We start from the raw sequence: 27,701 nt of genomic DNA, 5'->3' as shown, positions 1-27,701 counted from the left end.
TCAAAGTGTGGCTAATACAAATTTTAAATGTGAACCATTTTTAAATGAAACTCTGCTTTTCATGGCAATTATAGAAAATTTGAGGGATTTTCTGCTTCCAGTCAGAATATTATATTTAGCAAATATTACCAGACTTCTGGTTTGGAATCAGGGAAAGATAGCAATAATTAAATGGGTATATTTTGATGTACTTAAGAATGCATTATATTTTGGGGTTTTTAAATCTTGCATGCAGCATAAAATGAAGTTATTCATTTTAATGCGTCCTTCTTGTTGGCTTAAAGCTGAAATATAGTTGCTTGAAAATTAATTTACCCCTCATGAATGACTGGTTGGATTATCTTTGTAGCATTAAATGTCAACCCTGAGCTCAGAGCACATTGTGTCTACGGTAAAAAGTTGTCCCTGAGCACTTAATGTTGTGTTAAATGATGATGTGTCCTTTGCAAATGTATTATTAGTGTCAAGCTGTTCCATCTCTCAAGATTGAAAAATGGTCAGTGATTTGAGCTGCCATTAAACCTGAATAAAATAGAGAGGCTGTGGGGGGTTTTCATGCCTTTTCTGAGTACAGACACACTCTTGTGTAGGTTTAAGACATATAAAAATCTTTCTGTTAACCTAAGACTCCAAAAACTCCCTTTAGAATCACAGCAATTAAAAAAAATAAAATCTCACTTCTGCTTCTCAGGAAAAGAATGGCCATTGAATTTATCTATAACACAAAACACAATAATAAATACTTGAGAGTTTGATCTTGTTTCCATAGATGTGAGCTAGGGCTGTGTTACCAATTCTCAGACAGAGGCTATAAAACTGCTGTGTGGTTTGCAGACTCATTTTTACTGAAGTTAGGCTTGAAATTCCCATGGAATCTTGTTGTTCTGAGGTTCCTCAACATTCTAAATAAATAGTTATTTTCAGAATGAAGCAGGCATGTTGAAGATATGTTCTGTGAGAGTAGAGTTCCTCAGAGTTACACTGGGTTAAATAAATTCTATTATTCAGTGAGTGTACAATGACTGGATTAAAATCTCTCAAAGATCATAGAATTAAATACTTTTTCATGCACTTTAGGAGGCAGGTGTGTAGGTATTTAGATGGTGTTACAAAGCACTTTAGAAAACACTTCTTTCCCCATGCCAGACACCTAACTTGTTGGCATTTAGAAAGGCACTTAAAGAAAAGTTGCACTGCTGTGTATGAGATGATAGAGATCAGTTTTGAGCTCATACTCAGTTTTTCTTATATCCCAGGGCATGTAAGAAAATAAATGCTTGCCTTTAATCCTACTAAAAAACAAACTAAAAACTATTCTAAAGTTAGGGAATTGGTGGTAGTGCAAACTGATTTGAACCTTTTAGTCCATTGACTTGCTGTTTGCAGACCCTACTGAATTCCTTTGGTGCACTTTAGTTCCATTGCACTGGTAGCATTAAGGTACCTCAGGCAATGTGATTTTATGGCTAAATTCTCTCTCAGCTGTCAGCCCTTTAGCTGATTCCACAGAAGTGTTTCCCTGATAGTTGAAAAAGGCAAGGGCCATGCACATGCAGAAGAAAACAAGGAGGACATGGACATACTAGAGTGAGTCCAGTGAAGGTCAGGATGTCCATCTGGAGCACAGGATGTACAAGAAGAGGCTGAGAGAGCTTTACAACTTTAAGAAGAGAAAGTTCAGCTGAGGTGTTATGGCTGTCTACAAATACTTAATAGGAGGCTACAGGCAGGGTGAAGCCTAGCTTTTCTCAAAGGTGAACAATGGTAGAACAAAAGGTAAGTTAGAATATGAATATTCTTGGTAGGTAGGTGAAAAATATTTTTACTAGAGAGATGCCCAAATGTTGGGAAGAGTTTCTCAGGGAGGTTGTGAAATCTCTACCTTTGGAAATACTAAAAACTCAGCTGGATAAGCTCAGCTAGATTTGCTGTCAGACTCATTGAAGCTGACTTTCAGGTTGAATGCAGTTTAAAAACTGGCTCTGGAGGGATGGGTCATATGACCCCCAGGAATGTCTTCTAACCTGTCCCCTGAGGCTGTAGCTTAAAGCAGGACCATAGCTGGTCCCCGGGAGCAATTCTGAAGAGGCAGTGTGCTAATTACACTGTACAGAGTGCAGTGGCTCTGTAGCACAGGCATTGCTAACTGGCTTGGGAACCAGCACCTTATAGCTGGGCAGTAATGGAAATCAGGCTGTGGGTTTCAATGCAATTCACAGTCCCTTCGTGGCTCTGTGATTTTCTGTCTATGGTACTAATGATACTCAAGATAATTACTTCAAAGGTAATTTGGCTGTGTCTGTAAATGTCTTGAATCAAGATAAAGTCATGTAGGAACTGGTTCTTCTTCTCCATTTATCCCTTTGAGCTATTTCTTGGTTCATATTTATTCTGCTAAACCATAGAGTTGGAGCCAACCCACCTGACTTGGGTTCTGAACATCTCTAGTTGTTCTGGACAGTAAAACAGGCAGCACCAGGGAGCTCTTTAGGTTGTGCTAGGCTGCTGTCACTCACTCTTTGGAGAAACCTCTTTATGGGGACTAAAGAGAGACCTAAACTAGCAATCACCTAAAACTGAACTCAGGTGTAATGGGTGTGATCTTCTGTGTCTGGCACATAGGGAGTTTGTGGAAGATGCCATGACTGAACCTTCCTCCATCCTGGGCCTTTGTCATGCTAATGAGATCTAATTCTCCCTTACCCTTGTTACTGCAGGTAAAAGGATGGGATGCTTGAAGTCAGACTGTGGGAACCCTAAAAAGAGCAGAAGTCCATTTTCTTCTGTTTGTTCTGCAGGGTTTTGTGGAGGGTTCCTGGAACCTTCACTAATTCATGTCAATAATCACAATAAACCAATTGATTTCAGCTTAACTAGGTGTGTGATTTCACACTTGCAGTTTGTCAGTAAATCTTGCCACAATCTGTCTCTAGTTTCTAATTAGATATGTATGTATTTTAGTATGGTTTTCAGTATCAGTTACAGTAAGGTACTTCAGTTAAACTGCTACTGGTAACTAAAATTTACCCTCTAGATGTAGTTTTATTGATCCTTAAGCAGTACTTTAACATATGAAATGGATTGCTAATGTATGGAAAACATCTTACTAATGTTTTGAGTGTGACTATAATACCAGCACAGAAAGATTCAGGACAGCAGTTTGTTGGTTGTTACAAATTATACTGAAAGTGTTGGAAGGAATTTTAAATCTGTAGCATGATTAAAAAATTTAACTATCTGTCAGGTTTTTTGGCATGCTGTAAATAACTCATCTTCAAATTATTTGTCTGAGTAATTAAATTTAGATTGCACATTTCTCATTTCAAATATTTTGACTCTTATCTATTTGGTTTTCCATTGTGGCTTAATTGATGTGGTCTATATAAACGGACAATAAATTTATATACCTTTGTTATAAAGATCAGTCAGTGAATAGAACTTGGTATTCATCCCAGACAGAATTATGATTGAATGTATTTGCAAGATTAAAGCACTGAATTTACTTCTTTCTAATTAAAGGTAATTAAAGATTTGCAGACACAAATAAAAGACAATGAATTGAGGAATAAGTGTAGAAGCAAGTCCATTTGCAGGTGAAAAGAAGTGCCTTTGAAGCAGAACCAGCTGTATTTTCATTGAAAGAATAACAGTTTAGGAAGCTTTTCTGCATGTGCTTGCTTGATAGCATAATGTACTCATAAGCAGCTTACGCAGTACAGTATTCAGAAAATAGCAGTGCATTAATTTTTAAAGTAGCAAATGCAGGCAAAGAGCAATGCTGCCACATGATGATAATGAAGGTGGATATTGTAAAGTCTGCTGAGAGAAAAGAAAGCAGGGAGCTCCTGAAATGTGAACATTTATAAAACAATAACTAGATATTCATATGATAATAAGCTTGGACAGCAGCATCAACAAAGGCCAAAGATGCAGTCCTGTTTCTGCTTAAGCCTGATGAATTGAAAAGCAGAGAGGCAGTCTTTAGTCTGTTATTCAATTCCAGTAATGAGCTATTGTTAGAATGAAAGAGTAAATATCTAGAAATTGGAAATACAAGTGTTTGGGTTTTTTTTTTTTGTGAAGTTATTCTGTAGATTTTTTTCAGTTTGTGTCTTAAACAGCAGCATCTTTAAACACAATCCTAAATGGAGTCAGTTTTCTGTAATACAGTGCTCAACATCCTGCATTCTCGGTGGCAGGCATAAAGGAGCTTGGTGTGTATGCAGAGGTACAGTGGTGTGCATACTACCTGGCAGTGTCACAGTAATTCTGTAGACTAAAAAAAAAAAAATAATCCAGAACTTAAATGAACTTGCCTAACTTATGCATATTATTATATTAATTTGTTTTTTTGCGTTTATCGTCATGTCATTGGAGGGTTTTAATTAAAAAAATACTGAATATACAACATCAGGTCATCTCTGATTGTAATATATTATGGGGTCTTAATTTCCCTGGTAAGCAGAATTAAATGAAAAAAAAAATGTTGTAAAATGCATAGATTTTTATTCCTAGTTACAACACAAGAGAAGAGAAACAAACTCACTTTGCATATTGTATGCATCTCTAATATATACTCTGAAGGAGGCATCCCTTGTCATTTTTCACAATATAGTTGTTTTAGTAGCTAAAAAACTTCCTTATCTTCTAATCCTACAGCTAATAAAAAAGTCTTCATTTCTATCCCAGGAAAGTTTTCCAAGCAGGAACTGTAAACATGGCACAGCTCAGTTCAGGTGCTACTGGGGTCACTTTGCCACCAAAGGAGTGGAAAAGAAGGATGGAAGGAAGGGAGGAGGGGGAGCTCTGTAGAGTTTCTGACAGCCAAAGGCTACTTCAAGCACTGGATGGGAAGGTGGATGATCTTTGGAGGCACTGTCAGGAAGCAGGACAAGCAGAGAGCTGCAGTCAGTAAAAATAGTTGCCTTATAATGGAGTACTTTAAGTCTTTGGTCTTAAAAATAGAAAGGAAGTGAAGGACCTGAAAAGGAACGAAGTAGTGCATTTGTTTAAAAATAAACAATTAAACAGCAGTAGTTGTAAAAAAAGTTTAGGGAAGCTGGCACTAGAGTTTAGAGTTTGAGAGAAGAGATGACAAATTGATTACAATAATGACTAGTTAAAGAGGTAAGGATTATGTTTAATAGGAAAAGTAAGATTTGTTCTGGAAATCTTCCAGTGGTATCTTTTTGGCTTCTTCTTGCCTTCATATATTCCATCAGGAAAACTTGGTGTCTCAGATAGGCTTTGGATAAAACAGACAAATGGGGCATTGTCTGATGAGTCTGTCTCAACTGGCTTTGATGATCACTTCCTGAGAAGAAGAAATAGCTTAAACTGATGGCTTTGACAGATAAATGTACAAGACAGCTTGCAGGATAAGTGAGATAAAACTAGAAGACATTGAGAATGTGAATATACTTATCCCAACTGGTTGAAATTGCAAGCCCAAAAGAAGGGAGGCTGTAGGGAGCCTGTATTACTTTTTTCTGCTTGTTTTCCAGGTGGTAATGATCAATATTCACGTGACAGGAGCTTTGCATTTCATTGTTCTTTGTAGTCCTGTAGTGCAGATGTCTTTCCTAAGGCCTCAGAAAGTTCACATGTTTTAAGAGTCTTTTAGTATGATTCCTGAATCTGGTTTTCATTACAAAGAAGTCCACAGATGCCCTTTTTAAACTTTTGCACTGGTGGACTCAGACTGTTTCCCTACTGTATTTTTTTCCTTTTGGCTATTACATTTAGCAAGGAGAGTGGTAAATTAATGGCAGGTGCATGGATTTGGAGAACTACCAGTTCTAGAGTCATCACTGAAATAGCCTGGTTGTTATTGGAGGGTTAGTTGTTCATGTCAGACTTAATATAAATCTGGAAGTGTTCTCTAGGCAAGTAGAGCACAGTCTTAGCTGTAGCCCTGATACTGGAATAAAGAGTAGCAGGGTGCCAGAAACCAAGGGAAAGAGCACCGGTAAACTTTCTCATTTGGATGAATAAACATGGTTCTGCCCATCCATATATTTCACAGATAGGTCTCTATGCAATATTTGCCCCTGCTCATGTCATCTTCACACTTGAGCTGTGGAGAATAGGAGGGAGAATGGGCAATGGGAGGAAAGGGAGGTGGGTTTTACCAGCTGACTTGTGCCCCAGTCCTAAGGAACCTTACCAGGCTTTCAAATTTTCATTATCTCATGCTGTTGCATCACTGGAAGGGAGATTTCTGACTGTCTTGTTTCATTTACCCCTGATGGAAAAGCAGCAAGCCTGAATTAAGAGAACTGAGATTGAAGTTAGTGTTTGTCATTTATATAGTTCTAAATGAAGATATTTTTCATGCTTAAAACATTTCAGATTGATACATTTCTATAGTTTGTTCACAAGTAAGTAAGAACAGCTGCATCACTTACGATAGTTGGCTCCCAACAAACAAACCAAAAAATTCAGGGCTGGGGTGTGTCTATGCCAAATTTCAGCCTGGAGTGTATTTTTATGAGTAATAAACTCCTGCCATTTGTAATGGAAATTCTGAAAGATCGTTTAACTATTTCATGGCATAAGTATGAGTGTGGGACTTCAGGGAGAAGAAACACATTCTGTCTCTGGCTGATGTCATCTCATGACTTAGCCATTTTTGTGGTTTCCGCAAGTCTTTCTTCAGCTGTTCTAAAAAATTACTGTACTCCTGATGCATCCTATTATCAGATATTACTGACTTCTGAAAAATAATGCTGCAGTGGTCCTGTCCTGCTAGTAAGATGTATTGACTGGATGAATATGTTGGAGCCTCTGACATAAATCATCTTTCTGTCATCCTTTCTTCACTCTTGTCTTCTGAGTTTCCTTGGCTATATACTGCTTTTTTTTTTATTCCTAATACATATGGTTTCAGTTATTTTTCCATTTGTTATTGAGTATTTTTATTTCAAGTCTTTCATGAATAATATCTGACCAAAGAATAGTATGGAGACCTTCCCAATAAATAATCCATAGGACTGAGGAGAGATTATATGATTAAAGCAAATTTGTAATGCAAGTTCAGCATCTACATTATGCTACACAATCTCTGTGTTGAGTATAAGCAGGGTAATACAAGGAGCAGACAAAGTCAGAAGTAGGTTTCCATGAATCCAGTGTATTACTGGAAAGAGACAGTCACATTTCAGAATTTCATCACTACACAATAATATCCCAGTTTTCAAGGTAGCCATAAAATGAGAAGTTTGTATTATTGATTATGAATGTAAAATCACATCTGCTTGGATAAATGGGATTTTTGCATACAAACCACTGGACAAAGTTTTAAAAGAAAGGTTAAACTGTTTTACTGTAACAGTAATGAAAGTTAATGTACAAATAGGTAAACTTAGTGATTTGATAAAGGCCAAATGCTCTGCTTTAAGCATTATAGTTTAGCTTTGGAATTAGGCATAAAGAAAAAAAAAAAAGATATTTTTTAAAAAACAAACTTTTTAAAAAAAGCCAAAGCAGTTGTACTGAGGCTGTATCCCTCTGAGCAGTTTCTTCACAGATTCTTCTTTTTCTTCTCCTTTTGTGACTGTATCTGTACCTCGACCTCTGTTAATTTAAAGAAGCTATAATTAATAGTTCATAATACAACACTAAGAGGCCTTTCAGACAGCAGAAATATCCCTGAGAGATGTCAGGTGTTTGATGCTTCGTTATTAAGTTGATATAAATGATTTTTACCATTTCTGCCATTTCTGAATGCTTACGTGTCCTCCTCTGAACTCAGTTCATACGGACTCAGTGTTATCAAGCCCTGGGCTACAGTCTTTGTGGCTGAAAGAGATGGTCCCTGGAACTTGTAGAAAGTTAACCTAGAAGATTTTGTGTAATGTTTCTACAAGCAGATGGTGTCAAGCAATGATTTTATTAGCATTTACTTAGGCTGGTCTCCATGTCTCTTGAGTTCTGATACCTGCAAATAATGTCCCAGTTCAGAATTAAAAACCTTTACATTCACCAGAATGTCTCGTCTTGCACATTTATATGTGCATTAGAGATGACTAAGCAAGAAAAATTCTAATGAAAATTTTTGTTTTGATTTCAGTGAGAGGGAAAAGCATAATCTACCTTTAATCAACTTATTTGCTGACTGATTCCTATGGAGCAATTTATTAAACATTGTACTAGTGGATATCTATCCATAGATCTATTTTGATGTCACTCTGGAGTAACAGGTTCTACACTGGTTTGTCAGATCTTGTTTCTGTCACTGTCTGTGTTAAGCATGGTTGTTCCACAGATTGAATCCCTGTGTGACAGAGTAGCTGTTGTTAAAATGCTGGACTGTGGGATGTTTTTAATATGTTGAATCTGACTTTTCAACTGAAATAAATGCTCATATTCTTTGTATTGTTTTTATGTTGTTTTCATTGAATATGCTTTTTTACTCTAGGGAAACAAGATTATAAGAAAACCAGGCCTATGTTAAGAGCTACAAGATTAAAAGCAGAGGCCAAGAAAACTGCACTAGGCGTAAAGGTAGAGACTTCTTTGATAGCTCAAACCACCTTTGTGTTTGTTTCTTTTCCCCATAGATGTACTGTGTGAATATTGATTTCTGAGAGATATTGTTTATGACACCTCAAAATCTAAGTAGAATGCTATAATCTAAAATATTTATGATTAACTGCTTTTACTTAACCCTAAAATGACTTGAATATTTGAAGTGCTGAAAGATTTTACATAGTCTATGTCCTTGTTATGATGCATGCTTACTTTAAGGTTTAAAGCACTGTGTGCTTAGAAAATTGATGGTTTTAGGGAGCCTGTCTACACACAGAACAATTTCTTTAACTATTTCATGTAGCTAGACAAATTACAGTAAACATTTCTCATGTTCCTCTTCTCATCCTATACCATTAGTAATTTAAAGACTGGGTTTGTTAAGTATTGTTAATTCTCAGCATTATTGTCTCAGTCTGCATCCCTGTGTAGTGCTTCTGACTTGGAAAAAGAAGGCTTAACTAATAGCAAAGGAAAGCATATGGAAAGGTACTGAACTTTATTTTGAAAATGTTCCCTTTTCAGGCAGGTATGAAGTATAACAATTACTTTAGATCACAGCTGTGAATATGAGCAAGGAGGACAATTAGAAATATTCTCTGTTATCTACTACCTGGTGTGTCATCAAAACGTGATCTGTCTAACACACATTATTTATGTTGCATCCAGTATTTTTTCCTCAGATTTATTTTTTTTTAATCTAACTGATACACTATTAACTTAACAGCAAGAGTAAAACCTGAGGAAAATAAAAAAGTAGATCTATTATTTCGGTATTCTAGTAAAAGAAACTTCAGAAATGTTAAAAGGAGAACATTTTCTTGTTTCTGGCAGATGAGAAATCAATTTTTTCAAGTTATAGCTTATAGCAAATGCCAAGGTATTACTACCAAGCTGTAACAGCTGTTAGGCTGCCAGATGATGTATTTGGTTGTCTTCCAGAATTTGCTATTATAATCACGAAACAGTGCTTTCTTTTTGCTCCTGATTGCTGATCTCGATCAAGCATTACCGTGTGATGCAGTATGTTTTCACAACATAATCTCCTCAGTTAGTGCTGTGTGTCAGGTTTTAATGAGAAAAAGTAGATTGCCTTTTTTGTTTAAAGGATAAATTATTAACCTTTTGAGTTCCTTTTCCTTCCTTTCTTATCAAATTTTCCTTTTTCTTTTCATTTTTCTTTCAATGGTGTGACCTTTTAAAAGTGATGTTCTACTCGGAGGCTTAGTGTACAGCCTAATTCTTTTAAAATGAACACGTTTTTGCATGTCTTTCACAAGTGAGAAGAGTATGAGATTTAGTCCTTCAAAACCTGTTTCATTTCCTTATTTTCTTGAGTAATTCTTTCCTAAAAATGAGGGGGAATGGGAAAGCATGTGTGTAATTATATAAGTAATGAAGAATTGAGTATTAGTGAATAAAGGACTTTTGCCATCAAGGTGCACATGTGCTCTCCAGGTCCTGAGTGGATGTGTTTCTGAGGTTCTGCTAGTTGCACTGTGTGATGTCTCAGGTTTACAATTCTGCCTCTGCCTTAAAAAAAAAAAAACCAAAAAAACTTTAAAATATTTTCCTCTGGCTGTAATATTTTTTTGTGTTTCTGGACTTTAAAAAAAATATGGATCGTCTCCAAATAGATCACAGTAATTTATTTTGCTTCCAAATTGCTGAAAAAAGGTGGCAGAGCTGAAGCAAAAAGGAAGGTAAGCTGGGCATCTTTCCCTTTGGGGATTTGCTTGTAGGGGAAGGAAGGCAAGGCTTTTAAATGCTTCCTTCTCACTGAGCCTGTTTAATGCCAACAACCTCAGGCTTAGTAAATGTTACAATACTTCTACCAGAACGTGGGCAATTTCTGTAAACTCTGCACTTCTGCTTATAGACCTCACAGTGCTCAGCATGGAAGTGAAGTGTATGTAATGTCTTGTGGTAAAGGTGCACCTCTTCCCACCTCACAGTGACAGCTCTTCACCCTGCCCAATCCCTCCAGCAGCAGAACTTCACCATGGACAGTAGGTGCTCCTGGAGTATCTGTAGGGAAATCTCCTTCCTTGCCCCTGGAGAGGCTTAGCTGTGAAGCCCCATAACCTATAACCTCTCTTGAGCATGGCTTGTTTTGCTCAGTCTGGCATTAAGATCCTCCAGCTGCCAAGTGCCATCTTTTTATATCCATCCTCCACACCTATCCTAAATCCTCCTCTGTTGTTTTCTGGATAATTTTTGAAATAATTCTTGACAACTTATGTTTGGTGTGACAGCGGCTGGCAGGACAGAAGAGAGCACAATTTGTTCTTCAGATCCCTTGACCAGTTGTCTCAATGCCCTGAGGTCCCACTTGATCATCCTTACTCTTGTTGGGACTTTGTATGTGCCCACCAGTGGGCAATGGTCAGTGGGCCACGCCAAGCTGGGAAGTTTGTTGGTGATTTCCCCAAGGCTCACACACCTCCCTATGAGCTGGGTCCAGTTGGCATATTGGGCCCTCCATTCCTCTCAAAAGGGAGTCACCAATTACTATACCCTTATTTTTTTCTTAATTGAGGAGGTTTTGATCTGCAGGGTAGGTTGCTCTGCCCTAGGCAACTCCTCTAACCTGGATGGATTTTCATCCACATTCTCATCTCCCAGGTTCCCAGATTCCAGGGTCTCATATCTATTGTTTAAGGGCACCTGGAGAGGTGAGGAAGGTCAGCAAGGAATTCACCTGCCACCCCAAGCAGAAAACCATTTCCACTCCCCACTGTCTCTTAAGAGCTCCTTCTTTTTCCTGGGATGAGTAATGGTAATAAGCAACATGATTCACCTTCCAAAGGCTGGGATTTTAGTCTTTTTAATTATGTAGGTCCTCATTCTGTGCTGTAGCAATTGAATAATTTAAATCTGTGTTGACAGGGAAAAAAAAAAGTGATATAACTACAATGCAATGTAATAAGTAGGCACTTTAAATAGAAATATCCAAAGTTCTTGTAAGTCTTTGAGAAGAAACCAGACACATATGTGTATTTGGAATGTACTTTGTTTATATACGTATCTATTCAGTACACAATGCAGTATGCAGCATTTCAAAATAAATTAACCTTTTATGATAATCTAATTTGAAGCTAATAAAAATATTGTAGAGGAAGGATAAATGTAAAAGTATAAACTCTTTGGGAAAGGGGAATATGTGTGGAGTTCTGTGAAATACATACACACAATAAGCTAACACAATAAGCACTGTACAGCCACTTAAAACAATAGGCTGTTTTATGTAATTGATAACTCTAGGGTTGTTTTGCATTAGTGTCCTGAAGAAATTACATGCCTGGCTGTAAACTAAGACTTAGTGTAGTATTTAGAGCAGAAAAAAAGAGGACTAGAAAATAGTGAAGGGATTTTAGTCCTTAATTTCAACGAGGATAATGAAATTCAACTGTTGTGTATTTCACCATAAGAGCTGACAACGTTAGCTTAAGAAAAGGCCCTGTAAATGACATAAAACTTTTCAGAACCAATCCCTTGGAGAGTCTTCACATTTCATCACTGGCATACTAATTAGCTTGTCTTGTCAAACTTTGATTGCCTTGTCATTTTAATGCAAGGTTTAAAGTAACAAAGTTTCTTTCAGTCACTGCCATTTAGTACTTTTTAATTTCCCCAATGAGGGATTTTTATCTGTGTTAATAATGTCAGAGAAGCAGCTGAGCACTAATAACTATCCAAAGTTAGTTCAGGCAGGGTGACCATGCTAGTACTTGGTGTGTCATATTTGCTGTTTAAACATATTTAAAGATTAAATATTGTAGCAGAGCTATTGTACTGGCTCTGTTTGTATATGTGACACTAATGTAGACAGTGCCAAAATACATTGTGTCTCTTGGAAAAGCAGGACCCAGCCTCGAGAAACAGCTCCAAGAGAAAGCAATGTGCTATATGTCTCCTGGTGTTTGGATAAGACAAAATCCTTTGTAGCAGTACCAAAAAGGGAGCCTCTGAACTTTCTCTGGGTCATTTTGTTGGCCCCCCACATGGGGCTTGTGCTGCTGGAAGCCCAGCTGTTCATCCTTACCAAGTAGAGCAGGAAGGCCTTTCCACCACTGCTGCTACCTCTGCTCTCATTGGGTGAGGAAAACATGACAGCAGGAGGGTGACAAGCGGAAAATGGTTTGAGGAGTGTGGAAGCTTGGCCCCCAGATAGCTGAAGTTTGATAGCAAAGACCAAAAGTTATGGGAGTTCTTGGGGAGAGATTTTTTTCACAGGCTGCAAGAACAAATCAGTAGTCCATGGAACAAGTGGTGAAGTTTTCTCTTTTCTTGAAAGGTAGGCACAAATCTTAACAGTAGTATTTGCAAACTACTTGCAAAGACATTATTGACTGCAGAATATCACTCCACAGAGAATTATTAGCAACACAGTACATCGATTCAGCTAAGGAAAAAATGTTTCCTAAACAAAGTGAGAGCTTACCGTCTGTCATTCTTTTGCTTATCTACTTAATCTGTTGTGTAGTTAGATACCTCACTATGGAGAGTTTCTCTCATCTGGAACAAGTTAGATAGGAATAGATAACAACACATTCCTGGTGCATTTCAACAAAAGATATTCTCCAATTTCATGCTGTTCATAATCTGCTAAGTTAGTGAACTACATTTTTCAAGATACAGTTTCATAGCTTTGTAGAAATTAAGGCCACAAGAGACTATTAAATCATTTGATCTGCACTTCTGTATGTTACAGATCATAAAATTTCATCAAAATACTTTTTGCAAAGTCCAAGCACTTTGTAATGGCCAAAATACTGGGTCTTCAAACCAACTTATATGTCTCACAAAATGCAGAGCAGCTTAATGTGCCAGCAATGGATAAAGTGTGATTTTCCCAGTTATCCCTGTAGTCAGACTTTGATCCCTGACCTTGAAATGAAAGGAAGGGGAAACAACACGTACAAAAAGAACGAAATCAGATCCTTGCCTCCCCTGAACACATAAGTATCATAATCATGGTGGTTTGAGATGTGAAGAAGATGCACCCACCAAAATCTTAGGAGGATTTTCTATACCAGCTTGGAACAGTAGTACATCTTTCTCAAACCTTCTTATGTCTCTACTTAGAACCAGTCTGTAGCACTTCAAAGAATAATCAACAACAGCAAAACCTCAAATCCTGGAAATGAAATCAATACAATTGGAGGAAAATGTCAACATCTGAAAACTTTTGATGCTATATAAAAAAAGTCTGAGCAGTTAAACATAGGGTGCTATTGCTTTAAATAACCTGATACTTGTGGGGTTCAGAATGTAGCACTGACCATGGGAGTAATCTGAGTTTTCCCAGGACCCTAAAGGAGAGGAGCAGCTAGGAGAGCTGAGTTTGCTGATTCCTGGCAGCCAGGTCCTTCTTTTCACACAAGCCAAAGTTGAAGTAGTCTTTCCAATTGCTAAATAAAAACATACTTTTTTGAGGGAGATCAGCTGATAAAGGACTCACAGATATAGAAGTCCATATTTTGCTGAAGAATGTTCAATCATTCTTGCTCCTAGAAAATGGCATCTTAGTTCAAGGCTGAACTTACCTAACTGCAGCTGGGCCTTGAAAGTTTCTTGTAAACAGGATAAAAGGACCCCACAGAGTGAAATGCTTTACTTAAATCCAGGTGTATGTAATTATATGCTGTAACCAAACTACCTCTCCTTCTTCTCTATGATAAAATAAATACTGGTCATCTCCCTGCTGCAAATCCCTCCACCTTTGTACATCCAGAAATCACATTGAGGGAGCAGTTACCCATGAAATCCAAAGACCTTCTTAGAGTCACAGTTTTTCAAGGCAGAATACTCCACTTCATAAGTACTGTGTGCATCCATGTATTATTTTGCATCTAGCTGTTTTAAAATGAATCCTGTTGTTTTGTAGGCATATAGCCAGGTATTTTTGATGACTCTGTAATAGTACCTTGTTCTCATTATTTGAGACAACAAGGATTCTTCCATCTGAAATTTTTCACAGTAAAAATTGGAACCTAAAAGTGTGGATAAAAGCTCATAAATTACTTTTGTTGCCTTCTGTTAGCTGTAGAATGTCCTGCATTAAGGAAGTAAACATTCATTAATGAGTACAATTTTGTTGAAAGTCTAAAACATGGTCACAGTGAATATCCACCTAAAGTCTTCAGTTAAAAACTGTATGAAATAAAAAGATTGTCAGTTCCTATATATTTATTTTTACAGGTATCCTTGGTCAGCATGATTTTCTTTTCATCTCTTTGCAGAAAGAGCTAGGGAGAATTTAGCAATTCAAAGAGAGCAATTTGTTCTCCTCTTTCACTTAATTTTAAGCAGGTTTCAGGTAAAAAAGGTGTGATTCTACTTGAAGGACAATTAAAAGACATGTAAAACCCCCCAGACATTTCCTGGAAGTATGGTATTTCTCTATATGGGTGGGATATGATGCTGCCATACATATTGTCCAGATTTGTGTTGTCAGAGCTAACATTTTTTCCTCACCCCCTCTCCTGATTGATCTTGTTTAGATCCCAGCTCTGCCACTTGCTCCATTAGGGTGAATTTGAGGACATAATCCAAGTATTTTGGCATGAGAGACATAAACTGACAAAAAATGATAAGAGAATTAAATCTACATCATGCTGTAATGGTATGCATTTCCTTTATGAAAAGTTTCTGGAAAACTTAACCAAACTGAAATCAGTAGAGTGCTACATATGCTATTCTACATGTAAGAGAATAAAATAGAAAATTCTGTTCCTTTTTAAAGGTTTCTATGACTGTACTTTGGGATTTGAGAATAGAAATGTTGTTTCCTAGTGTTCTGTACCATGATATAAAAGAAAAAAAAGGAGAAAATGCTCTCTGATAATTTTAAGTTTATTTCTATAGAACTTTTTCTCTATTCTTTAATTATTCATGGTAAAATCCTTTGAGTAAATGGATTTTGCAGAGGATGATGGGGATGATCCATAAAGTGCAAGAGAAAAGGAGCTAGATATGCCAAGCAGGGAGTATTTTAACATTTCATTTCTATGCATGACTTAAAATACAAATAGCAAAGCCTGAAAAGTATAAAACAAATTAAAGTGACAATATATATATGCTGTTGCAAATACAGTACAGTGGTGCAGCATCTCATTTGCTATTTACCTTGCAAAATTTATGTTTATAAAAGTCCATAAACTGGATGCAATTCTTAAGAGACTGCATATCCCTAGCTGAGAGCCAGATGTCCTTCGTAAGGCCATTTATTTTATATTTTTGTTACTCTGCTTTTTTTCAGTAATTCAAAACTGAGGTTCTTGCATAATTCTCAAACGTGGAGTATTAGTAAGACTTTTCATTCCCAGGGATAATAAATACTGATCCACCCACACAGTTCCTAATGGCTGTGCAAGGAAAATAGTATTGTTATCACAGTGTTACTCATTGTGAAACTTAGGCAGAGGAATTAAAGAACTGCTTCTGTCAAGCAGTTACTGGGCAGCCCGAGAATAAAACTCAAGATTTTCCCAATTCCACTTCCTTTGAAACAAATTTTTAATGCAAAGGTTCCTGAAAAGTTTGCTGCTGCTACTCACAGCATTTCAGAAGGGAGACTGGGGAGGAGGGAGGGGAAAGGTAACCCTATTGTAAAGCAGAAAGCGTGGGAAGTGTGACATCCAAGCAAGGAAAAAACTTTTTAATACTGGAATGAATTTGCTCTCCGTGTCAAGTGCGAGCAGTGCCTGCATTGTGCGGTTTTGTTGTCCACTCTCCTGAGCAGATGGAGCCTGCAGTTGTATGTCACTTGTTTATTACATCCTCTTAAGATTAGTAGCTGTGTGGCCAGATGGGTCTGGGAGCACAGCTGTGGATACAAGGAAATAAATGAAACCTGTCTGATGCTGCCATGCCCTTTTGTGAGATACTGACGTGTTGCAACTGCAACAAAGCAAAAATCACTTTCCTTTAATATATGAGTGAATTAGATGTACTTTTTTACAATCAAATCATGAAATCAGGAGGATGAAGTTCAGAGGATGGTACAGTTCTGAGAGGAAAATGTAGTTGAAATCTGTAGCCAACAGCCTCAGCAAATTTGCAGGAGCAATTTTAATGTGGTAAAACAAATTTAAAGTACATCTCAATCATCCATATAAAATAGAAAGCAAAGGTTTCTATAGAATAAAGAATATGCTCCTATAGACCATATGCCAACTAGGCAGTAGTATTGCAAAATTTATTAGATGGCATATGTTGAATTATTGATCCAACATTCTGATAAACTATATAATGCATTCATGTAAATGCAAATTAAATGCTGCTCTATAGAAGAATGCCAGATTATGGGTTAGACTTAAAAAATGAAATGCACAATTTTAACTCCTTCATGTCAGTGAACACAATGCTGGTCACAAAGCCACCACCAGCCTAGAGATGCTGGGTAGAATTAATCCCACAGTGCACACACGAGGTACCATCTGCACTCCCTTCTAGTCTAAGGGGAGAAATGGTAATTTTTGGGAAGAATTCACCTGGCCTCTCTTGGAGGACACAAAACGGAGAGATTCTGTCCTTGGACAGTAAAGGGTGTCTTGTTGTCTTAGTTCAGTGTAGGCATCTTCTTTCAGTCCCACTGAGAGAGTAGGTTTGATGTGACATCTTCTGTACCCATTCAGATCAGTTGTTATAAAATCACTGAACTTTTTTTCTTCTCTCATTTGAAACGTACATTGGGATCGTTCTGATGTAATTGTTTTATAGCTTAATGTGAAGCTGAGAATTGGAGGGGAAGTTTTGCTGCTTTCCTTAGAGGGAGAGTGGGTTTGGAGGAACAAACTAAACTTTGGAGCATCTCAAGTACACAATTTTAAAAGTTCATCATTATGATCTGGAGTCAAGCAGTAGAAGTTGTTAGCTATAGAGTCATATTTTCTGTGAGCTGAAGGGGCATAAGGATTTTTCTCAAACTTATCTTTCATCTTTCATTGTCTAGCAAAATGGGAGTCAACTCTATAGGAAGTGTGCTGGGTGTTACAGAAAAATAAAAACTTAAAAATGAGAAATGCGGTGTCTTTGAATGAAATAAAAAGGAAAGAGATACAGGAAATAGAAGAAATATTAAGAGGATTATTGTACTATAATTGCATTTTTACAGAGTCCAGCCTTAAGGTGATAGGCAGTCACATAATGAGTATAATGTGTAGTATAAAAACATTTTTCTGCTTCTGAAAGCTGCTATAAATCATGTATACTTTGGAAGTCTCTTTTATGTTAATTAAGGAAGATGCAGCAAGTTGCAATATTTTATGGGAAGAGAGGCAAGTGCAAATTGTTGTGCTTTTTGCCTTATTGCAGAACTGAAGAAAGAAAAGTTTCATCCAATTCTGAGGGTGTTTGTAGTTCCATGTTGTACTGCATGCCAGGAGGTTGGGAGGTAGAGGTAGCAATTTTCATTGACTTCCACCATACTGTGTTTGCTTCATTAAAAAATTACAAATTTGTTGGCAAAAAGCAGTAACATATTGCTAGAAAACATCAAAATTCACAGTGTAAATTCATAACTTAAATTTGTGTTCAAAACTGTGGTTTGTGAATTCTGTCTTTTCCTTTAAAAAAGAAGGAATTGGATAATAAAAAGATATAAAGCTCCCATTTCTAGGTAAGACTAAAGATTTTTGAGCTAAATATCATCTTTCTGGTGGTATATCAGACTCACCAAAGTCTTCATTCAGTGAATGGATTCTACAACACTTGGAATGGTAACCACAATAGAGAAATCATTAAAGTATCAATGCCTTATGCAATTATATTATGTCTGATGTTATTTTGATATGCATTGTAGAAGAGAAATAATATTTATTCCTGATTAATCTGAAAATATGATATCCTGATTAATCTGAAAATATGATATTATTTCTAACAGGTTTTTGTTTTTGTTTTATTTCTACAGGAAGTTGCCCTTGTCCTTACAGCCATACTGGTATTTTTGTTGGCTTTCTATGCTTTTTTTTATCTTAATGTTTCCAATGAAGTTGACCTTGATCTGGATCCAGATGAAAACTAGCAGATGCAATGAATCTATCAAGATTTCTTCAGCTTCAACAAGACTACATAGGAACACACAGTCCCTTCCCTGTAAGACAGTAAACGATGCCATTTCTTGCAGTCCAAATCCATAGGAAAGTTTTGCAATACATCAGTCACATTCCAGGTCTCCAAATTAAGAACACTTATGCCTGGCCAAGTGTATTTGTCTAACAGCAAAGCCAGGAGCAACAGTACAATACATGAAGTTTATTGTTTACATTATGTTTTCCTCAGGCAGAGAATTTTGATGTCAAAAGACAGGTGCTACTATTATAATGGGTATTGACGCTGACTTCACAGGAGTGTCTGCCTTGACTGAATTTAGGAATCAGAGCTTCCTAATAACCATATTAGTTTCCTGTTCCTTTCTGAAGAGAAAGCAGAAATACCAAATGAAAAGTCTTTTCTTCATTTGTGTTCATAATATATCAAAACACCTTCATCCTTTCTCTCCCTTTTAATCTTTCTTGCGCATGTGTGCGCATGCATGAAGATGGAAGAAATTGTAGGAAAAGAATATCTTCTTACAAGCAGTCTGTCACCTTCTATATGGACTTAATTTTCTGTCATTCCAGATTCTGTGTGCCCATATATCTACAGTAATCTTTTTCATTCTTTTGCCAACTGTTCAGCACACATGTGTTCTGTTAGAAATGGCACCTGGATGACAGAAGCTCTAACATTGGCATATGCTTCTGAAACACAGTTCTTTGCCTCCTGTGCTGTCTGAACTAGTGTAAATAGAAAGTTTAGTTGATGTTGGTTTTAATTAGTGTATTGGTCTACTATTAATATAAAGTCAAAATTGTGTTTTAATTATGCTCTTCCTGATGGTTTTGGTATCAACTTGCTCTACCTATTAGGGGCATGTTGTATTAAAACATTCCTTTCCAGCTATACAATCATTTTAATCATCAAACTAATGTGAGAGGCTGTAAGTAACAAGAAAACACTTTTTCTCCTGGCATACTAATAACTGGTAAATCTTGGCTCCATTACATCCTTCAGTTCTTGCAAAGTACCTTTCAAATTAGGCACTGTAGATAGCATTTTTGTTCCTTTGATAGCCAAAAGCCACTTGAAGAATTTGTTGTGTCAGAGCAGCTGCAGGGAGCTTTAAAATTCTGGCTTTATTCTGTTCTGCTTTGAGTTTGGCACATAACTGAGCTTGTGGATGTAAAGACTGTTTTGATCCCCTTAAAAGTGTGGTCAGTCTTTCTCAGACTGAGATTCAGTTCCGATTCAGTTTGATATCAAGAACGTGTAGAGCCATTGGTGCTGAATGTTGCAAGGAAATTTAGGCAGACTGACTTTCGGAAAAGTTTTCATAATTCTGAGGCTTGGTTTTGCCTTTGACATAAATTTCAGAGCTGAATGTTAGATTTAATTACAACTGAGGTATTTACTGTCTTGTTCCTGAGATGCCTGGCTAAGATTTCTTACAGTGATTTTTAAGACAAAGGGATACAAATCACAGCAAATATAATAATGGAAAATATATTTCTTTTAAATTGACACAGTCCCATTATCACCACTTAAGAAACTTGGATCAATACAGTTAATTTTTAAACCATATAGTAACTATGACCATATACATTATGAGTCTCTAAGGATCCACTTCATATGTGTCATAATGTTCATTCACTTTATGCCATGCAGAACAACAACTCTAGAAATTCAGAGTACAACAGTCTTCCGAAAAATATATGAAAGAGAAAATTATATATGCAAATATATCTCATTTTCTACATATGACTCTTACAGACACAAAATCCTAACATTTATGTATGCAAATGACTTATAGTGCACTACTAGTCGCACACTTGACCAAACACCTCCAAACATGTTGAATTTTTGGTGAAGCTTTATCTGACACATGACCCAACTTCCAGTGGAGGGAAAAGCATATCACAAACTGTCTCCTTGGATGTGACATGCTTTTGACTCCACCAGCACCCAACCACATGTGACAGAATCTGCAGACCTCTCCTGTTACTCTACATTAGCATTTTTTATGTTCTATAACATGCTGGAAGGATTTTCAGCATATAGCTCTCTGGGTCATGTGTGGTCTGAGAAAGATACGTAGTTACTCCCTTCGTGCAGGTCATTTCTCAATGACCTGCTCTCTCTCTCTCACACACACACATAACCTGCTTTCTCAATTGGTTGTGCTAAAAAGCAAGCAATTCTTACTGTCAAATTTATGAATATGAAGTTCCTAGGACAGGAATAGTCCATTTCCCATAACTGTGAATCAGACCAAGTCTAAAGTGTGCATATATGTGATTCAATCAGCTTCCCCAGTGTGTGGCTTATGAGTCCATATTGCCCACAGTTTGGCGTTTGTCTATTGGCTTTGTTTGGATTAGGTCTTTTCATTTGCATGAAAGATCATAAAATCATTAAATCATTGAATGGTTTGGGTTAGAAGGGATGCAAAAGATCATCTATTTCCAGTACCTCTGCCATGGGCAGAGACACCTTCTACTAGAGAACGTTGCTCAAAGCCCCGTCCCAGTGTCAGACACGTCCAGGGATGGTGCATCCACAGCTTCCTTGGGCAACCTGTTCCAGTGCCTCACCACCCTCAGAATAAATTTTTCTCAATATCAACTCTCTCTTCTGCTGTCACTACATGCTTTTGTAAAAAGTCCGTCTTTTTTGTAGGCTCCCTTCAGGTACTCGAAGGATATTCTCATGTAGCAGGAAAATTTCCTTTTGCTTTAAGTGGGTAGACTTCTGTTCAGTATATGTAGAAATATGTGGTAAATATTGCAGCAAATACACTTCTTCTCTTATCAGTACAATAATTCCTAATGGGACACGTGGCTTATTTTGCCCTTAATTATATCTAAGATTGAAATATGCCTTTTGGATCTTGGACCATCTATCTTTGTATGAGTTGCTCCGTGTCTATTTTATTAATAAATGATTTTTTCTATTTTTGTTCTCTTATTAATTTTGAACATACTGAATTATGTATACATTTGAAAGGAAATTAAAACAATTCAAACAGCACAATGTTCAAAAGTGAGCACTGATGTCAGTTTTAGAATATCTGGATTACTTTAGGCAGTTCTAGCTGCTAAACTCATATAAAACTAAATGTGGCCTATGAATACTTAAAAGACAATGAAGAGAACTTCGTTTGGCATCATACCCAATACTAATAGATTAGATCTCTTTCTGGAGTTGATTCATGCAGCTGTATCTCTTCAGTTGTACAAGACTTTTATTATAAAATCAGTAATTTTATATGCTTGTTTCAAAGAGGGATTGCTGATCAAATGATTTACATGGCAAACCTGGCTTAATGAATTTTTTCAAAGATATTCACCCTAAGGAAAAGGTAGACATCAGTTGTTGCCCTCTATTCCTGCAGTAAACTGAATTTCTTTCTAGCAGAGGTTGTGGAGGAGATACCTATGCTGAGTCCTTGTGCTGTGAGGGGGGAGCAGATGTCCTGTCTGGAAGAATCTCTGGCTAGGAAGGCATAACAGTCTTCCAGAAGTGATTTTGCTCTGTAAATCTTCCTAGGTGTTTTTCCTTTTCTCTTTGATTCTTCAAAAGCAGAGCCAGCATGCAGACCATCTCAGGACAGAAGCCTCAGTCTAGCATTTCTACTAGTGCTTCTAGTGAACATTGCCAAGGAAAGGCTCTAGTTCTGCCACCTAAAATCCATAAACATATTTTACTGGAAGGTTAGGAGGCATGTTAAGCATTTCCCTAACAGACCCGAAAGATACATTTCAACTTTTCTTGAAGAAAAGTTGTAGTTAAAGTTCACTGTTGCATATCATATAAGACACCATGTGGTTCAGAGTCAGCTCCTTCCATGCATCAGACCAGCTGTAGCAGGACTTGTAGACTGGGAGATGGTGCTGCAACACATAACTGCAAGTAGCAACAACATAAGCAAACTCATCTGTTTACTTAGGTGTCCTTTTGAGCAGCTGACCTATAAATTTTATTTGAAAACACAGGTTTTAAACAATTCTACTAAAGGAAAGCACAGTGGAAGCCCTACAAAACAGTCTATGCCTCTTCCATGAAGGTTGCTACCATGGAAGAGGCTTATCTGCTGACTTAGGGCCAAGTTTTGAATGCTGCCATTCTCAGAAGGAAGGTGCTGCTAGGAGCTCCCAGCAGAGTGATGATTGATAAGGGATTGTTGTCCCTATAAAGCACAACTGAACCAGCTGGTGAAGGTCAAATGCATTCAGGACAATTCTTTGTAGAGAGCTGTACTTGAAAAGCAGAGTAGGCAAGTTGGAGTGCCAACAAAAAAGATACTACAGATCTTGATCGCATTTCAAGTTCTACTTACAGTAGCATAGTAATTAGTGGTGCTTATGACTAAGGAAATAACAGTATGGCACATCAATAAGACAGCAGAAATGAGATGTTGGAACTGCATCCTAAAAGATTTTACAGTGGATTATGCCTGCACTTTGGGAAGTGAAGCCATGAGATGAATAAATTGGCAAAGATTATCTGTGATCTTATGCTTACAATATTTTTTCCTGAAAGAGCCAGTGGAGATATTTTACAGTACATTTCTCCATCATCCTCTTAGTTTGCTGTAATGCGTTTTTGTAGATGTATTTCTTTCCAAGAGTGAAAATATATTTTTTCTTGCAGTTCATCAATTCATTTAATTGACAGAATCCTCTACTCATCCTTTTATCCCCCCTTAATCACAATCAAATTAGTGGGGAGACAGCCAAAATGTTAGGTACCAGTGTCTCTCAAGCAGATGTCACACCACTATTTTTTAGCTCGTTTAAATGAATAAACATGTTAAACTGTGAAGTATTACATTTTAGATTTTTTCATTAAAAAAATGGGACAATCTGTTTACTGTCCTTAATTGAGACAACAATCCTGGTGGTTGCCAGTTTTGGCAGTTGTAATGATGAACTATAAATATTGGGACAGACTGACTGATGATTGTGGAGGATAGTTCAAGTACAATACTCATTCTGCATGAATACTTTTTTCCGTGCTACATTTTTTCTAGCTTCTGTGATTGTTGTACTGGTTTTGCATGTTAAAAACAAATAAATACCTGACTAGTCAATCAATAGGTTTGATTCTGTTGTCTTATTCTCCATAGCTACATACAGCATAGAAAAGCTGTTCACCCTGGACCACAGTTCATGCCTTGCCCAACCTCTCCCTAAAAGGTGTATGTCCACATCAGTTACAAATATGAGCTACAAAGAGCTTTGTTTTGCTGGACCGTGGAAAAACTGAGCAGCATAAAGATCTTTAGTATTCTTTTTGCCATTTCACAAAGATACTGTAGAAATTTAAATTAGCGCAACCACAAGAGGTGAATATGGAGTTTGATGACAAACAGATGTCATAGTTCTATTGCACTTCCTCCAGAAACAAGACTGGAAGAAAATCAAAGCAAAATGGACAGTTCTTCCAGGAGTCAACCACCTCACAGCTCATGTTGCTCAAGAGCTAAGTCAGAGCTACCACAACTTCTTCTTTTTCATGATGGTGAAAGGGCCACAAGGAGATAAAGGTATCTGGAGCAAAGCAGCTTCTTCTTGGACCTATGGGTCATTTATTTAAGTAAGAAAGAAGCAGGGTTTGGGGATTTACACAAAGCATAGTTCAGAGTAGTTGCTGCTGCCTTTATGTGTAAAAAAGTCACATTATGCTAAGATAGAGTAGTTTTGTGTGTCTGTAACAGAGTTAAATGTTAATGTTCTGATACTGGCAATGTCCACGTTTCTCTAGAGGCACCTTCTCCTGTGAGACTGTTAGCAGAGAGGGGGGATGTGGAGGGAAATGGCAGGGGAGCCCTTTTGCTGATTCTGCACTCCTAAAGCATCTCTCCTGCTCAGTGGGTAGCTGCTGGTGTTTAGAGTAGGACTGCAGTCCTGGGTTGCTTTGGACAGGCTACAAAAAGAATAGGGCAGAGCTTAACCTACAGGGTGACTCTCCTACCATTACTGGTGCCTGATTGGTTACCACAAGTAAATTCACTTTTATTTATTAGGTTCTCAGGGAGGTGCCAGAAAAATTGTCTTTTGTTGTTCTTTTCAAACTGTTCTGCATAGTTGTTCTGCTTACTGTCTGTGGGACTCCTATCCAGTCAGAGAATGCCACACTCATGCCTACTGCTCTTTGGCAGTATGAGCCCTTATCCTTTTGCAAGGAGGGGCTGGGGAGTGACCTGCCGTCTCACCTGCTCTCACCTGGCTCGAGCTGAAGGGGCCTCAAGTCACTGTTACTGTGTAATGTATTAAAACTTTTCCTGTTTTGGTGAGGACAGCAAATTGTGAATTCAGGGCAGCTTTATTTAGCCTTTCCTGCCTGAGGAGCCTTTAGAGCCACAAGCATGGTGACACTCAGGTTTTTCCCTACTTTCCTTTTGATGACTTCCTTCAGCTTAAGATGAGCTAAGGTGCTATGCTTGTCTACTTAAGGCAGGGCTACTTTAACAACAGTATCATGGGGTTTTGCTGCCCTAAAGAGTTCATGACTGCAGGTGACTGTGTTTATGTTTATGTGTTCATTAATCATAGCCTTTCTTGAACTGCTCTTCTCAGGCAGCACTCTGCCTTTGTTCCACTCAATCTCTGCTGCTCCAGTAATAATGGGATGCACTAAACAGAAAAGAGAGTAGAGTGCTTTTTTAGATCATTACCAAAGCCACAAATTAATTTAAAGTTAGTCAATTTATGTGGAGGCATTCTCCCAGTACAATGTATAGGTGTTTATTTTGAAGAGCAGCCTGTTCTTGTGAATTATATTTGACTGTCTTTGCACTTATACATGGAGGTTTTTGAGTTCACATTAAAATAAGTTATAAACATGACTGTGTTATTCATGAGAATACATCTGAATTTTTTATTTTCTCATAAACTGCCTCTCATAAATCAGCTGCCTTTAATTAATAGAAGAGTGGCCTTTATTTTTCAGTGATGCAGTTTGGTCAGATATAGCTTCTTATCTGAAATGTTACAGAGTGGTAATTACATCCCTTTGGTTAAGGGTTACCTCAAAATAAGAGTTACTTGTAATATGTATGACTTTTTCTGGAGTCTGCAATGATGAGATTTGGTAAATTCTCCACAGAAATATCAGAATTATGACTCCAACAAAAGCAATGGCTTTGAAATTTTACCTTCAGTGGGTTTTACCTTATGTCTTAGGAAATTTTCAAGTTGCTATCAGGATGGAGTGGGAAATGCCTGAAGACCAAATGAAAGGACTCAAATAAATGCTCAGGAGACTGTCCCCATGCATTATTCAACCTCTCGTGTACACTCTGCTGTGACTGGGCTCATGTCAGTGTTATGGGGTGAGGGAGAGGCAGTGCATCTGAGACAGCCCACTTGGCTTGTGACTGTAGCACCCTCAAACCCAGTAGCAAGTGTTTCTTCTACACTATATTAGGCTCCTGTACACAGAAGAGATATCTTTTACTTAATAATTAATTAATTCCTATCTAAAGAAAAATATGGATTCTGTTCTATACATCTTTACAGATAGAGAAAAGAAAAAATGTTCCCCCCAAGCAAGGGCATTTAGAAATAAGAATCATTCCTGCAGCACAGGAGTTGTGCATAGGCATCAAACATGTTCAATTTAAAAAAGAATACAAATACAGAAAAGAAGATTTCATTGATCCACCATTCCTTACAGTACAGATCTCTAGAATAATTTCCACAAAGCTATTATTCCCCCTATTCCACCACTAGTTTAAGGATTGTCATTGCCAACTCAGAATGAAAAATGATCTTGTATTTCCCAGAACTTAAACAAGAAAATTAATGTATCTTTGTTAAACTTTGAGTTACTCAATTGCTTTGAATGGGTCTACTAGAGGGTATTACAATAATGTATAACTCAAAGTGATGTAAAATAACAGGAAAAAAAAATATAACTGGATTTCAACCAAACAGCTACAGAGCTGACGTGAGGACCTTCACCACTTCCTTGATGCTTCCTTGCAAAGCCTTGAGGAACAGGTTGGTCACATCCACTCACTGGCATTTATCTTAGTTACTGAGTTTTCTTGTCATTTGTGAAGAATTAAAACTCATTGGTCATTGGTCTGGAGGCTAGATTTGATCTTTGCACCTAGACCAGGCTTTCCAGCTTGCTCAGAGCAAGGTTCTTCATCAAGTTCCTTCCAGAGAGCCTAAGCAGTTTGAAAAGGATCTGAATAGTCTTCCATCAGGTGAGCAGTGAGGTAACACAGGATGAACATGCTGAAAAACTGACACAGCCTCCCTTTGAGAGAGAAATATTTGCTGAGGTTGTCTGGCAGTGGGGTACATGATGTGTCAAGCTCTGTATCAAGGGAGGAGTGAGCCTGGGCAGACAGATCTCAGGATGTCAGCAGGGACTTGATGCAGATGTTCTGCCAGATGCTGCTGCCTATGGATTGCCTCCTCCAATGGCAGAAACCCAAGAAAACTTATGAGAGGACTCCGATGCAATCTTTTCATGAGTAAGATCATGAGAAGTGTTTCTCCTGCTAAGAAGGAGGAAAAGTTGTTCAGTTCATTAACAATTCAGGATTATAGGAGCTGCAGGTTCCTATAATAAGCCTACAATAAACCATTTTTAGCCTAACAGCAAAGGTTCCTTTGTAAAGCTTCACAGAAGTCTATGCACATTACAGATAACTAAACAATTTAATTCTTGTAATCAGGAAATTGATGCAGCTGGATATGGGAGAAAGAAAAGCACACACCAGAAAAAAAAAAACCCAAATACTAAACCCCAAAAACATTTCAATAAGATGTATGCTAATTCTCTTCCAGAGGAACTACAGAGGCCCTAGCTCTTGTGGAGTCTGAGAAAGGAGTCCTGTATACACCTGATGTCTCTTTTCATCACATGATGTCACAGGGTAACACATCTTTCCACCCAGCCAACAGGAATATTTTAATTAAGTAAAACAGCATTACAAAACATCAGGCTACCTCATTGCCCTGGTTTAGAGACCTGCAGAAATAAAGCTCTCAGTTCATTAAATTATAGCTTATATAGATACTCCACTATTACATCCCTCACAGCCAAATATCAAAAACAGATCCACCAGCAACACGTTCAAGCTCTAAGTTCTGTGTCTCAGAAGTCTT

General features: G+C 37.5%; 1 protein-coding gene across 3 annotated transcripts in view; it reads left to right on the top strand.

Moving 5' to 3' along the window:
• TRIQK (triple QxxK/R motif containing) overlaps positions 1 to 23,669 on the top strand; it is a 60,782-nt gene extending 37,113 nt beyond the window's left edge. For all 3 annotated transcript variants that reach the window (XM_050971859.1, XM_050971858.1, XM_050971857.1), the window contains 2 exons: positions 8,420 to 8,505; positions 18,446 to 23,669. In XM_050971859.1, the coding sequence (XP_050827816.1) occupies positions 8,420 to 8,505; positions 18,446 to 18,559 (200 nt within the window). In that variant the 3' untranslated portion in view covers positions 18,560 to 23,669. The remainder of the gene's footprint in view (positions 1 to 8,419; positions 8,506 to 18,445) is intronic.
• Positions 23,670 to 27,701: the final 4,032 nt, after the last annotated feature.

This window comes from Serinus canaria, chromosome 2 (genome assembly GCF_022539315.1).
Source record: "Serinus canaria isolate serCan28SL12 chromosome 2, serCan2020, whole genome shotgun sequence".
NCBI classification, from domain to species: Eukaryota; Metazoa; Chordata; class Aves; order Passeriformes; family Fringillidae; genus Serinus; species Serinus canaria.
The sequence above is the reverse complement of the archived record's forward strand: the minus strand, read 5'-3'. Positions and strand labels throughout refer to the sequence as shown.